This window comes from Cryptosporidium bovis (assembly GCF_009768925.1).
Source record: "Cryptosporidium bovis isolate 45015 chromosome Unknown contig_25, whole genome shotgun sequence".
Taxonomy (NCBI): domain Eukaryota; phylum Apicomplexa; class Conoidasida; order Eucoccidiorida; family Cryptosporidiidae; genus Cryptosporidium; species Cryptosporidium bovis.
The window spans coordinates 84235-100161 of record NW_027125008.1 but is presented as its reverse complement, the minus strand read 5'-3'; the positions used below and the strand labels follow the sequence as shown (position 1 = coordinate 100161).

Genomic DNA, 15927 nt, shown 5'->3' with positions numbered 1-15927 from the left:
TCTAGAAAATAAAATATATGTCTTGTTGTGACTCAATTTAATAGTTTAAGAGCAACATTTAAATATCAAACTATCCTTATTTTTTATACGTGTTTAATCCTCAGACTGTCTTCTTTTTGACAGGCTTGTGGTGTTTCAAGATGTAAATGTATATTCAAAACGCCTTTACTTTTATTTTATATTTTTTTAATTTAATTTTATGCTATTTTAATATATACCGGGTGTATAATTATGATTTAAAACCGTTTATTTATAGTCAAAATAAGTGTAATGAATGAAATATGGCGCCAATGACATGTACATCTCTTTCATTTGTTATACAAATATTATCTTAATGCTCAAACAAAGCACAAATAGTGGCAACTTATTTTATTAAGGATGTTAGTGCTGAAATCAAAGCCTTTGATTGTTTATTGTCATGTTTCAACTTACAAACCGTCATATTTTCGATATGCAATAACTACATATTATACCAATAAATTACATGATTATAACTGGTTTCGCCGAAATAATTAGAACTTATACGGGAATATGTACAATACTTTCAATGCATAATACTAGCGCTGAATATAGTAAATGAAACAAACTGATAAAAGAAACAATATGCCTTTATTATTAAGAATGCATTTTTAACATTAATGTTAGGGAAATAAAGATGCGGCGCCATTGAGAAAAGATTGCGTGCTCCCCACAATGTATAAGCATAATATAACAATATATAGGTTGTAGTTTGGAAATATGCAAAATCGAGTAAATAGTAACAAAATGTTATTTGGTGACGAATAAATGAATAATATTTATAATGAAGCATGAGTAAGAGAGGAGACAATAGAAGATAGAATTACAAATATATGCGAGGATATGTAAAGGCTTGATGTTCATAAGGGAAATAAATGTATATATTGGTTTAGAAACAGAAAAAATGGAGTTAGCAAGCACAATAAAAGGAGAAGTAGAAAAAATATATTTGGGAGGGAACAATTTTTACGGTTTTTCAGTGGTAGAGGCATGCTCAAATGGATTTGAGGATTTGATATATAAAGTAAATGATGGTGGAATAAGCATAACTGATGATCTGAGTTTTAAATACAAAGAAAATGAGCTTGGAATAAGCAGACTATTAGGGAGATATGACATGTTAAAAGGAAGTTATAGACTTGGATGTAATGTTGAAGAACATAAAGAAACAAAGAAAGCAAGTAATTTTGACGCGAAAAAGTGGCTATTAGAGACAGTTAGTAGATTGAATTTAGAATTGACACCTGAAAACGAGGTTAAAATAAGTAAATACAATTTTATTAAGTGTGATAGTAAGAAATACAGGAGCGATTTAAGAAAGAGTGTAAAAGATGAACTGAAAAAATACGAATCGTATTTTGAATCAATTTATAACTTCCCACCAAAAAAATTAGATAAGGAGCCACTGAGGCCTCTGTACACGTTCTATAAGAAATTGTGCGAGGAAAAGATGGTGGAACCAGGACTAAAAGTTGAGGAGTTAAAGAAAAGAAAAATGACCCTAAGAGAAAAGTTGGAGAAATATCAACACGACTTTGAAAAGGAGAATAACAGAAAGATACTTTATCACAAGGATTTGTTACCCGTAGAGCTCGAGTATAATGAGTACAAGTCAATCAAGAATGAAATAAGAAAACTTGAAACAGAAGGAAACGAATAAACGAACAAGAATTATTAACAATATTTCAATCAGTGATATTTTTTTCTTCCTATTATTATTTGAGAACTTTATTCATTTCCAGTACCTAAATTTATGTAGTAATGTGTCAGGATGTTATTCCTTGTGATAATTGGATGTGTAGTGGTGTACATATATTAGCAAAATTGTTACTTATGACACCAATAAATCAGATTCTTAGCGGTCTGGATGAGTTATTTCTATGGTTACTTTGTGTTGCCTGTTGAAGCTGTGTTAAAATAATAATGTTAGGTGAGAATCCATATACATTAATATCAAAGTTTTTGTTGAAACTGGGAACAAGTACATCGTTATCTCTTATAAGTTGTGAATTTTTGAATTCGAATCTGTAAAATTTCCACTTTGAAATGTTTTCTAGTTTAAATTGATTTTGAATTACATGTTTTAGGTCAATTAATTTTGATTCAGCAGTTATGGTAACGACAAATGCATTGCCTGAAGAGTATTCAAAGTCTCTGGAATCCTGAATAACTAAAACAGTGAATAAATCACCACTTTCAAGTCCTTTGAGTTCCTCATATGTGAAATCTCTTTCAAGTCTGAGTCCTTCCGAAATGTAACCAATGGAAAGTATCCCCTCTCCCCTGGACCTGTCTTCAATGTTTAAGATATTCGAAAGTTTCTCATTCCCTTTGTACAACCCAACGGTGTTGTTATTGCTGAACTCCAGTATTCTGAGTCTAGGAAGAGCAGAACTGTTGTCGCTTGAAAATATTTCAGCTAAGTCAATCTTGCCACCATTTGCATCTTTACAAGTGTTAAAGTCTCTATATGCAATCACATTTATTCCATTGGAAATATCCTCGATTAAGGATTCTACTGACTTATTTATGTCTATCTGTACAAGGGATCTTATCTTAACACCACTATTGTATTTGATTTTGTTTGCACAATCCTTCCTTTCTTTATTTGGGGTTTTATCGTTCCAATCCACAATTGAGAGGGAAATAAGTTGTTTATTTGGTTGACTTAAATTGTAGAATGATCTTCCGGAAAGCTCGACTGCCATTATCGAGAATTGTGAAGGTAACTGAAACGACGGATTTGTAGTTCCTAAGTTCTTAATGTTGGAGTTACAGTAGTAATTTGATAAACAAAGAGTCTTAAAGAGGGAATATGTGCTGCCATAACGCAATTGGGTCTGCATTATTGAATACAAAGTTATTAGTGAGGCGTCGTATGGATTAAGGGAGTTTTTAACCAAGGCAAAACATCTCGGGTCTATTTTTAGTTTTTCCGATATAAATATCCATGATTTGACGATGGGCCAGCGAAGATCAAGAGTCAGATTATGAACAGATTTTATATTGTACTTTGAAAATGACCTTATTATTGGATTGTTACTTGTTTGCATGTATTCAATCACTGAAGATGAATTCCTATTGTTGTCATTAACTCCGTTGAAAGTTAAGGTGTTGTTGCTTTCTGGATTTTGCGTTATATTAAAACCGTTAGTACCTGCATAAGAGTATTCACCATCTAGTGGATTCCAAAGATAGAAACAAATGCTTACATTATTCCGATAGTTCTCAAACCAATGACGAAAATCGATTGCAGGAAACTTAGGATAATTTATATTGCTCAGTTCTTTTGGAAGTGGGTAATATTTGTTCCCAAATTCATCTAGAGTGGAACTTACCTGTTCCTCCTCTAACCATCCCTTGAGCTTAAAAATTCCAATGTCTTCTCCTAAAGACAACATTAGTTCGTTTCTTTTTCTCGTGATAACCGACTCATCCAAATTGAACGAAAATATCAAACTACTTCCATGATTAAGTTGTAGCTGTTGGACAGTACAACGTGGATCTAAAAGAGGGTAGAACCTATTAGTATTTGAAGATCCATTGTTAGCCGTTAAGTCTCCAATTGAGTTCCAATTCCCATTTCTACTTTTCACTTCTCCGTTCAAATATTCACCTTCGTCCGTCTCTCTTCCGTCATCCTTACCAAGGTCATCGTCCTGATTGCTATTATCATTGCATCTTTCACCCTCTCTTAAGAAAGAAAATGATCCGTCTCCCTTAAAATCAAAATTTGCTCCATTTGTAGCCTCTAGACAAATCCTGAGACTGAAACCGTTTACTTTGTTATTTCTACAATGGGACTTGATATTTGAAAATATACTTGGCATCTCCTTCTCAATTTCCATCAATACGTAGTCGTCTAGGTCTCTAAGAACTGTGGAAGGGGAAACCATAATTATTCCCAAATTGTGGAGGTTTTGAATTTCATTATTATTTGAGAAATTTTCACTGTACTCATTTATCTTTGGATCGAATATATCAAAGTATCTTAGAAGCAAAAGCACCTGACTTCTCTCGTTTGATTTCCTCAAGCTGTTTTCTATCTTCTGACGTTTCTCCAAGTATGAGTGATTTAAATTCGGAAGCGAGGGCATTATCCTCTCAGTTAAGTTCGAGAAGTCCTCTAAATACAAGCACATATATAACGTAGGGCACGATGAATCCCATAAACCCTCTCTATGGTATTTTCTGCATAGATCTGACATGTAAATGTCATCATTAACAGATGACATAGGTGCTGCATTATTGGTATGTAGTTGCCTTCCGTGACCACTTCGAACTCTATTAGATCCAAATTGAATCGGCAAGTTTGGTGAAGAAATGCATAAACTGAATGAAAGATGAGTATTACCTCCGTTACTTCCAACAAGAAAGCCGTGTCCATTATCCGCATATTCACCGTTATTATTGAAAATCACTGCGCCTCTATTAGTATTCTGGTTACTACCAGCACCACCTATATTATTGTTAACATTGTGATCAGAATTTACGAGCAAAAATAAGTGTGATACAAGATTGTTATTTTTATTGCTCTCGCTAACTTTGATGAAAATTTCTTCAACATCGTGGTGAAATTTACTCAGAGGATATTCTCTCGGACATTTCAAAATGCAGTTCCATGGAAACGTGTTGGTATTTGTATGAATACTTGAGATTTTTGGGCGTGAGCTATTTGAACCATTATAGTTAGTGGAAAGCAAAAGCTGAACGCGAACATGTTCGTTTACATCATTCCTCAATTTTCTCCTTAAATTAATAATTTCTTGCTCTTTCTGGTATTTAATAACAAGATCTGGATTTATTTCATGTGGTACCGGCTCATCAAGCAATTCTTTAGCCTGATTTTCCTTAATATATACAAGTATATACGCAGAGTGAGTTTTGAGTCTTTTCGGGATCTCACAATCTGGATTGCCCAAGTAGTCCCATACATCGTACTCAAAACCTCCAAAATTATCTTCTATTGCTGAAGCCGAGGAGACAAGTGTTACTTTCTCATCATCAAATCTATACCAATTTGAATCGGGATTTGGCCTTATATAGGCATAATAGTGACCACTATGTACATCTCCCTGATGTATAACAACAGTATGAAGTATATAAGTCTCATTGCTATTCTTGTCACCATTTTTATCTTTGTTACTGTCATTTATGTAATTAGCTAAGTCTAGTCTCTCAGGAAACGCAAAATGATCATTTAACTTTATCATATCCATACTTTGAATGTTGAACTGGAATCTTTTCAAATGAAACTGAACCACTGGGGGAAATCTTTGAAATCTAACCCCTTTTCTTGCCCTCTGTTTTCCGTAACCTTCCGCCTCATACATATTCTCTCCATCAAGTATTTCCTCTTGTATAAATTTCTCAAGTCCCTCCTCCAAAGATCCAACTCCTTCAACATCAATTTGTATATCGTAAAAGTTTTCTCTTCTTCTAGAGGTGCAATCAACATCCAAACAGTCGATAAAGTTCTCATATTCACCTTCGAATAAATCTTTAATGCTTCCATCAACTGTTGTGTTTTTCATTTCCTCTTCCAGACGATCACATAGCAATCTGTTCAATTCTTGAGCATCGTGCTGAGTAAATGCGTCTGATGCGTCCCAACCAAAAGATCTCATTAATTCACGACAATTCGCAGCGTCATTACTTGTTTGAAGTTCATAAAAAAGTGTCTGAAGGGCAGAACTTATTTTAATTTGATCACCACTATTACCTACATTATCGTTGTTTCTTCCAATACCACTACTACCATTAGCGCCTCCACTTTCATCTCCATTGTCATAATTTGTACTTTGATCATTTAAACAACCACCGCTACCAGGTTCCTGAGAACTCATATTGCTTGATGATATGATACTCTCCAAACTAGCAATTCCGTCGTTTTCGTATTCAAATAAGTTTCTTGCAATATTACTGCTCCAGTCAACCGAATCTTCTGTAGAGTCACCTAATAATATCATTGGAGATTTTTTCCCATCATTAAGGTTTGATTTCAACTGACCCTTTTTCGAAATAGAATTTTGTCCAATATTGGGCTCGTTTTTTAAATATAAGTCGCTAAAACTTTGATTTGAATCACTGCTGATCATTTTACCAGAGCAGTTGTTATTGGTCAAGGGAATAGAATAAACAGCCTTCCTGAATCTTCCAATATGATACAAAGATTGTAATAAAGAATTCATATAACAAGTGGCTCCCAAGTTCCTCAAACCAACATGACCTGTACACGAACGCTCTGTACTTAACATATCAATGTTTCCTTTTCCTAAGTTACTTGGTTCGCACGACATTGGAAACACGCCTGCTCTAAACACAACTCTATCACTATCAATGTCCATAAAACCTGATCTAGGATCAAGTAATGTCTTTATATTAAAAAAATCACTCCAACCTCTATCTGCCTCTGGACCTGCTGATATGTAGTAATCCATATTGTTTTCATCTAAGGTATTACTTGACTCACTTAATAATTTGAATTTTTTATCATCCATGTTGTTCTCACCTTTGAAATTGAATATATCACTCATAAAATATGACTTTCTATAATCTTTTTGATTAACTAATGTTACTGTGTATTTGGTGTTTATCCAAATCCAGTTTGAGGGCCAATTTGGTGATGGCACTGCCTCTAAATATGCCGATATGCTTCCTTCCATTGAACCGTTGCTTGTCAATTTTGCTCTAGGCAACACCATCAAACGGAAATTGAAATTCTTATATGTGTGGGTTCCAGAATACAGTCTACTCTTAATGCCACAGTCATTGTTATTCATTAAATTCATTATTTTTTGCTTAAAGTTATCTATTACAAATTCCAACTCATTCTGTAGGCATTTCGGAATGTTTGAGTAGTCGTATTGTTTATCTGTCCTACCTACAATATTCATATTCATTTTTAACTTGCAATTCTTTTTCAACGCTTTAAACTATTATGTAACTGAAAAAATAAAAATTACTACTTATTATCAAGGGATAGTTTATTAAATATTAATTATAATTTTGAGAAAAAATAACTTAATTAAGTACTGTTATATTCTTAAATATGACAAATTTTACCTAACTCAATTAAATGCATTTATACTTATTGATCTTTTATGCATATTCATTTATAATTATTCATACATATTTATTTTTGCATTTAGTTCATACAAAACATATATAAATATAGATATATATCTGTATATATACATATTATATATATATAATATGTATATATACAGATATATATATATTAGTATCTATTTGTGATAGGTATACATAAATGTTTGCTTATACAACTTTTTTCGGTGTTTAATCCATTTATTTTAAGCCAACGAAATATTTGAACTTCTGTCCTTGTTATCCCTTAAACTGTAAATATATGGCGAAATTTTATATAGGAATACAAAATAAGAACCTTGTACAAATACGAAAAGGAAAAATTACCAAGTTTTTCTAAGTTCTTGTATTCCAAAGAAAAGTTCTTGCCTTTCAATTTAATACGCCTAAAAGTAATTTGGAAAAGTATTGTTCTCTTTTAATCCAAAAATTTTTTGATTTAATTCCACAATCCACAAATACCGCAATAAGTGTTTAATATATAAATTTATTACTAAGAAAATACATATACAAAATATGTACTTGTATAATTGAACTAAGTATATATATCTCGAATTAAAAAAATATAAATGGTTTATTTTAAATTTATTCTAGTGATTTAGCGTTATGATTCATTCAATAACATTGTTTTATTTATTTATCAACAAATTTATTAAAATATATAGCAATTCTTTTTCCTATTTATACCCTCTTACTCTTGGTAAGAAAATTAATAACACAGTAATACACCTTATGTATATCGTGTATCTTAAAATAACAAAATACAAATATAACCTACGTATCACTATTAACTAAATATACTATGTTATTTACGTTATATATATCAACAATAATGAGGGGTTTAAAATAAGACAGTACTTTTAGGCTCGGAACTCCATATAAATTACATATTAAAAGTGAGTTCGGCGCCATTTCACGATACTTTAATGACGTTTATTTTATAGACCCCACATTAAATATATTATTGGACTTAAAAAGAGAATATAAGAAAACGATGTAAATCATAACGATATATCAGATATATCATTATTATTGAAATTGTTTAAATATGAATCGGTATTTTCCAACATTGAATTATATGTTTCTGGTGAGTATCTCCTTATCCATTCCAGTTGATTGTTCAACATGTCTATATCTCTTGAAAAGGCCTCTAATTTGATGTAAACTGCTTCATTCGTATCTTTTAATCTTTCATTTTCCAGCTTCAACCTGTTACTTTCGTCGTTGGAAACAGTATTATCGCTTTGGTAATGTTTCAGTCTCTCAATGCTGGACTCTAATTCAGAAATATACTTCTTGCTGTTTTCATAGTCGTTTAATTTCAATTCGAGATCGGAAATATACTTCTTACAGTTTTCAAATTCACTTAGTTTTGATTCGAGATCTGAAATGTACTTTTTATCGTTTTCATAATCATTCAACTTCAATTCAAGATCAGAAATATAATTTCTACTGTTTTCATATTCATTTAGTTTTAACTCGAGTTCCGATATATAGCTCATGTTATTTTCACATTCTTTTAATTTTGATTCCAATTCAGATGTACATCTTTCATTAGCATTAAATAAGTCATTATATTCAGTTTTTAAATTGTTGTATTTATCATTTAGTGAGTCATATTCTTCTTTTTCATTACTAAGAGAAATATATTGAGAATATAATTGCTCATAATTAGTTTCTAAGTGGGATTGCCTAGTTCTCCATTCATCATCTACTTTTGTTGCAGTATTTTCTAACATACTGATATGCTCATTTAACTTATCTATTCTTGATTCATAGTTATTCTTAATATTAGCGATATTACTTTCATATTCATTATTTCTCTCATTAATATTATCAATTTTTTTAATATACATTTCATTTTCTTTTTTTAATTCACTTATAATATTTTCATTTTCAATTTTTAACTGACTGATCTCACTGACCATATTGTTATTTTCATTAATTTTATTATTTAGCTCGTTTAATATATTATCATTATCAATTTTTAATTTACTTATTTCATCAGTCATATTTTTACTTAGATTATTCTTTTCATTGTTAACTAATTCTAACTCATTTTTTAATTCATCGTTTGTATTTTCAAGTCCATTTAATTTTGCCCTTATTTCAGATATTTCATCCTCATATTGTCTTATTAATTCGTTGTTATATATATTAATTTTTTCAATATCATTCTTTAAATTACATATTTCATTGTCTTGTTCTATGTTATATTTTTCTATTAGCTTGATTTCTTGTTCATATTCCGTTTTAATCTCATTTATTTTGTTTTCATATTCTAATTTTAATTCATTATTGTCATTAATTTTTAACTCTAATTCATTACTTAATTTGCCGTTCAGCTCCTCCAGATTATTAATTTTTATTTTGCACTCATCCTCTTTTACTTTCATATCATTTCTCGCTAATGCTAACTCATTATTTAATAATTTTATGTCCTCTTTTGTCTTTTTATAATTGTCATCCAATTCGACACATTCCTTCTGTAGTTTATCATATTTCTCTTGTATATTCTCAATGTATGAATAATATTGATTTAATAATTCATTTTTCGATGTTTCATTATCCATATATTCCTTCTTCAAATTCTTTATTTTATCATCATATTCTTTATTATTTGTATTGTTTATATTTTTTTCATTCTCAAGTTCACTTCTTAAATTTACCATATCAGACTCATATTGTTTATATAACCCCTTGTATTTACCCAATAAATCGTTGTATAATTTTTTTGTTTTTATCAATTCTTTCTCTATTTCATCACTATTTGACATTGCCGTATTTATTGTTGATGATATATCCTGAAAAGATTTATTTGTTACTGTTCCTATATTTAATATCATTTCAATTAGTGCTTCATAATCCTTACTAGAATCTAATATTGAGTTATGTAACGTGCTTACCATATTATAAAGTTCTTTGAGCTTTATCTCTTTTATCTCACAACATATTTCATCCAATTTTTTTACTTGATCCACTCCATTATAATCTATTATTTTGCATAATTTATTGTCATATATATACCCAAAAATTGAGATATAATCAAGTATTTTATTATCATTCCTTTTTTGATTATCTATTTCAGTAAAATCTGCGGAATTATTGCTTTTACTTGATAATGGTCTTATTCTTTGTCTTTGCCTCATATCATCCTGAGTATAACTTATATCCAAGTTATCGCTCTCTGAATTTAACTTATCAGTTATATTACCATGGTCTGAATCAATATTTTTATTCTCATTCGTCTTTGAAGTATATGGAAGTGAAGATTGTGATTCAATAGATGAGGTTTTTTTTAGTAATTTACCATTTAATACTTTATTTGACATCAAAGAATTAGGAAGTGTTGGTATTGATGGAGGCAACTCTATTCTTCTTAGTACCTTATTATTGGTATTTATTGACGTTTTATCTGAATATTGATTGCTCAATACTGTTTTAGCAGAATTATTGACTGAATTTTGACTAAAAGTATTATTGTTTATACTGTTTGCTTCAGATAAATCTGAACTAATAATGCCTACATTATTATTGTAGTTTCCATCATGTGTATTTGACAAATTCAGTAAGGGAGGGTCATAGTTAGAAATTATATTTTTGTCTCCAGCTGTGCTATTAAGTAACATAGTATTTAGTGTTTGAGTATTTGACGGTTGATGCAATCCGCCTATAGGTATTACTCCATTTGAATTTTCAGGTACCTTTTTTATATTTAGTCCAGGTGTAGCTGTATATAAATTTTTTCTCATATTACCACTATTGTATGACTGTGATGACAGCGATGCTGTACTATCTACTCTGGAACCATATTCTGAAGTTGTTGGTCTTTTCGGAGGAGGAGGAATGTTCTTCTTTTCCTCTACTAAGTGTTCTTCACCACGAACCACCCAACTCTTTAATTCTTTGTTATAGTAAAACCTATTTTCCTCACCTAAATTTGCCTTAACAGGCTTTATTCCATCCTCGCCTTCATCTTTTTTCCCAAATATTTTTTTAAACATTGATATACTAAACTTTTAACTTATGTAATTTACTTTATACCATAAATATATTTTGTAGCTATATAAACATAACTTTACCTATGATCTATCATCAAAACAAGGAACTTAGATAATTGTATGAAACCAAATTTTTAGTTTATTAGATGTAGTCTAAAATATAAGATTATATCTAACAGAAAAAATTGTTATTATGACAATGGCAATATTAATGCTGATAATCACTTATAGAAACAAAATTACTACTTATTATTTTAACTCCTTTTTTCCTTATTCTTATGCGCCATTCTTTTATCACTTTTTATTTTCAAACTAAATGATTAATTTACTTTAGATTTAAAATAAAGTGAATAAAATACTAAATTTATTCAAATAAAAAGCGGGAATGTTTTGCTTAAGTAACTAGTGTATTATGCATGTACCATGTGGGGTAGAGTATTGCATGCAGAAAAATATTCAAAATTAAAATTGGTAAAGAAAATAAAAATAAAACAATGTAAATATTGCAATAAATTTAAAAACTATTATATAGTATCTTCATTCTTCGTATGAATACATGACTTTAAACAATGCTAATCAATAACTTTTTCTAGAGAAGCGAGACTAATAATGAGTTTTTGAGGCATTTTACCAAGTTTTTTAACTTTAGAATCAGAAGAAAGTTCCATGCATATTGGAACATTAAGTGATTCATAAATATCATTTAATATATTGTCTATATTGGCTTCGGGAGGATCGGAAATAGGATTAATAATGTTATAATGACCATTATTAATGTTAACATTGTTATTGTCGTTTAAAATGATTTTCTTTTTTTTGTGAATGTAATTTGTAATTAAAATAAAAAATAAGATACCTGAAAATGAAAAAAGGACAATAATAAAAAGCTGTAGTGGCTGAAAAATGGAATAATTCTCAGTAAAATCAATAATTTGAACACCATTGGCTTTATGTAAATAATCATTTTTATTTAAACAACCAGAAGATAATCCCTCCGAACAGTCACTTTTATAGAATAATAGGTATACTATATTTATTATAGTTAAAGGAACTGTGCTTTTTATAAGAATAGTTGAAAAATACTTTGCTAGTATAATCCATAATTCAACAAATTGAGGTTGGTGTGATCTAACACTGCAATAAAGATTAAAATTAGATATGTTTTTGATTATATTTATATTTTCATCATTGTCTATGTCTTCATTGTATTTACTATTTGTATTTTTGCTTGGTGTGGAAAATGAAGGTTCACTATTAATTGTATAGTTGTCTGAATAGTAAGACAACAATCCAGCATCTATAAGTTCCTTAGAGTTAAATTTTCTTCTTAATGTATCAATATTATAAATACATAGCCACCAAGTCGGGTTATATTTTTGTCTTTTAATTACAAGTTGATCATCGTATTTAAATTTTTGTTTAGCGTACGATCTAGATATTAAAAAAAATATTATAAAAATAAACAATGAGGCAAGTAAGCATATACCAAATGAAATTTTAGTTCCCAATAAAAAGCCAATAGAAAGTGGAACTATGGAAAGTATGTGACCTATATAATGAATATTAAGTGATTTAGAACCCACAATTCTTTTTGGTATATCTTTATTTGTATGCCATGTTAACATAAATATCTCAATTCCTGCAGTGATAGATAACATTAAATTAACAGCACTGCTTATTACCCTAATGTCAAACAACGAACCAAACAGTATATTGTTTTTCGATACATATATTTCATTGTTATAAAGTTTAAATAGTTCACCATTATTTGACGGACTTAAATAGGTAAGATCATTATTTTTCAATATATTTTTCATTCGATCACTATTTAAATCTTCTTTATCAATAGGAAATCTAATTATAAATGATGATGCAATGTTAATGAGAAAAACTATTGCAATCAGTATCAATATTACTAGTAGTTTTATCATGAATGTGATTATTTCCATTTTTCTTTTCATTTTGTTGTTTGAATATATGCCAAAATAATTTTTTACTTCAGTGCTTGTGTACTTAACAAGTTTAAATAGTCTATTTTTATGTGAATTATTGTTATTTCTTCTGTGGTCTGAATCACAAGGATTGACAGCACTTGAAACACCATATTTATTGTTATAGACTATGTCCCTGCACGAATTACGATTCTTTTTCAAATATAATGGGTATATCCACTCATTGAATATAACATTAACGTGGTCAGATATAATACGAGCACTAATACAAGCAGTTGAGATAGCATATGAGAATATTAAAATAATAAAAAACACAATTACACCCCTTGGAATTCGATTAGACATTTCAATGGCTGTAATTATTAAATAAACAATCATATATTCTCCAAGTATCAATGATCTAGCTTTCATTTCAAGTAAATTAATCTTATACCATAATATGAGTTGACTCTTAAGAAAATCAATTTCAACCTTGTTATCGTTTTGAGAACTTGATGATTTCAAAAAGTTTTCGCTAAAGATTTTGTTTTCAATATGTAAACCAGTCTCTATTATCGATCCAAAATAAGTGGAACTACTCATTTTTTTACTATTATCATTTTTACTATCAATTTCATTTATTTTACTATACCCAACCATATCAAAGTAATTACCACTGTAACTTGATGGATTGAACTGATTCCTAGTTGAATTATATATTCTTGTATTAAATGGAAACAATAAATGCGTGCTTGGTGACTCTGAAAGCGATATTAATGCTGAATTTGAAACAATAACAACTATTGAAGAAAGTACAATGTATAACAGAAAGAAAGATGCTGACTTAATTGAGCTTCTAAGAGAATAGTAATTTATGTTGTCAGATCCTTCAATATCTAGGTTGTCCCTCTTATCTTCAAATGGATTGAAACTGTTATTTCTATCAGAATGGTTATCCTGCTCATAGTTGTGCTGATATTTGTGATCATATTCATAATCATAGCTATATTCGCACTCATATTCACAATTGTAGTTCCTTTTTTGTCTTTTATTCAAATCTACAAGGGGGAACATCGATATAAAGAAAGATATGCCAAAAAACAATAAGGTATTATTTATTGATGAATACCAGATTGAAGGAGAAAGAAGATGCTCAACACCATCTTGCGTAACCAACATTGATATAAATATATTTAGTTGAACTTCGTTTGCTACTGTTTGTAATGTTGCAGTCAAAAGTAATGTTATTAATGAAAGAAGCGATAAAAAGGAAATTACTCTAAAGAATTTACCACCTCCATTAATTGACAACAATACAAATATAAATGATATTGATATACCAACTATTTGTGCAATAATGTTGTTACTTACTTTACTAGCAGGATTTTTAATAGGAAATATATTCGTATTTACAACTTTTTCTGGATTTTTAATAGATGAATCAAGCGAAAAATATAGCATATCACCATAGTTATTTTGTTCCATAATTAGTAAATTTCTTAGTTTCTTAGAAGGAGACGGAACACACCATGTTGGTTTCTGATGATTTGTATTATTTAAATCATTGCCAATTAAACTGACAGAATCTATGAACAAAGTAAAAACAGATGTAAAATACTCATCATTTATTGATATTTCGTCCAAATTTGTATATTTATTATCGCCATAATTAAATTCTACTTTAGTTGAATTTTGATAAAATGGTAATACAATATTACACATTGGGGAGTATGAACATAAAGAGTATAAATTATATAATTTACTATATATGGTATTTGTATCATATGAATGAACTAAATCACTATTTATTTCTAGTGACTGATTTATTTTATTACATATATACGCGTCACCTAATGTCACCCTCCAATTTGTTTTTGGTATGTTATATATTACAGTACTGAGTGTTCCAATAATATGAAATGAATACAAAAATATAAATATTGTTGTAATTAAACTTAATATTATAAGTCCTATAAATGTTGGATTCAATGACTGTATCCCTTCTAACAATCCGTATCTTTTGCCTCTTTTTCTAATCGCAAATTCCAATTGAGATATTGGTATTCCTATAAGCACAAACGTAAATAAATGGGAAATTGTACATGATAATATTGAATATCTATACATTAATGAAGATAAACGAAATAGAATAAATATACCTGTACATCCATTCAATAGCGCTATCAATGGAAGATAATCCCATAATGTATAACCGAATGTATTGTGATTTGTTTTGTGATTTTTATCATTTCTGGCCTTATCTGAGCACGCTAATATTTTATATATTCTCATATTGTCTAGGTCTTCTTCATGAGTGTCACTACTTTTCTTGTCTTTAAAATTATTATTTAATCCATTTTCATTATTTACTGCATCCAAAACTGACAATTCTATTTCTTTAATAGCATTTTCATCTGATATAAACAATTCATTGTTTACACTGCCACTATTTATACGATTGCTATTTCCATTTAAATTATTAGAAATATCATCTGAAAAAGAGTTTGATATTTTAATGCTATAATTGTCTCTTAAAGTCTGTTTGTTATTGTCTACTTTATTTGTTTTTCGTGTATTAACAAATTTTGAATACTCACTATTCAAATTACCTTGTGATTCAGTACCAATTACACCAATATCATTATTAACTGCTTCATCTGATATCCCGTCTGAATAATTAATTGAATAAGTTTTTCTCTTGTTCCTTAGTTTATTCTTTAAGAGTACCTTCATTCGCCATTTTGAGATTGAAGATAAGTAATCAGAAAGCCATTCCATGTCATAACGAAAAGCCCTAAGCGATTCCTGGTGTAAATTATTCCTGAGTTCTACATGCTCTTTAAAATTCATTTTTTTAAATAATAAATACT

General features: G+C 29.4%; 4 protein-coding genes across 4 annotated transcripts; 1 reads left to right on the top strand and 3 right to left on the bottom strand.

Moving 5' to 3' along the window:
- Positions 1 to 922: 922 nt before the first annotated feature.
- On the top strand, positions 923 to 1678 carry FG379_001771 (uncharacterized protein; the record flags this gene model as incomplete). Its single annotated transcript, XM_067327374.1, has 1 exon — positions 923 to 1678. One exon carries the CDS (start codon positions 923 to 925, stop codon positions 1676 to 1678), a length of 756 nt encoding a protein of 251 aa, XP_067184805.1.
- A 187-nt stretch (positions 1679 to 1865) lies between these two features.
- On the bottom strand, positions 1866 to 6920 carry FG379_001770 (ubiquitin carboxyl terminal hydrolase domain that is fused to a MATH domain; the record flags this gene model as incomplete). The annotated part of the gene is made up of 1 exon (XM_067327373.1): positions 1866 to 6920. The coding sequence occupies one exon, from the start codon at positions 6918 to 6920 to the stop codon at positions 1866 to 1868; it is 5055 nt and encodes a 1684-aa protein (XP_067184804.1).
- Positions 6921 to 8126: 1206 nt separating this feature from the next.
- FG379_001769 (uncharacterized protein) lies at positions 8127 to 11129 on the bottom strand (the record flags this gene model as incomplete). The annotated part of the gene is made up of 1 exon (XM_067327372.1): positions 8127 to 11129. The coding sequence occupies one exon, from the start codon at positions 11127 to 11129 to the stop codon at positions 8127 to 8129; it is 3003 nt and encodes a 1000-aa protein (XP_067184803.1).
- Positions 11130 to 11698: 569 nt separating this feature from the next.
- FG379_001768 (uncharacterized protein) lies at positions 11699 to 15907 on the bottom strand (the record flags this gene model as incomplete). The annotated part of the gene is made up of 1 exon (XM_067327371.1): positions 11699 to 15907. One exon carries the CDS (start codon positions 15905 to 15907, stop codon positions 11699 to 11701), a length of 4209 nt encoding a protein of 1402 aa, XP_067184802.1.
- Positions 15908 to 15927: the final 20 nt, after the last annotated feature.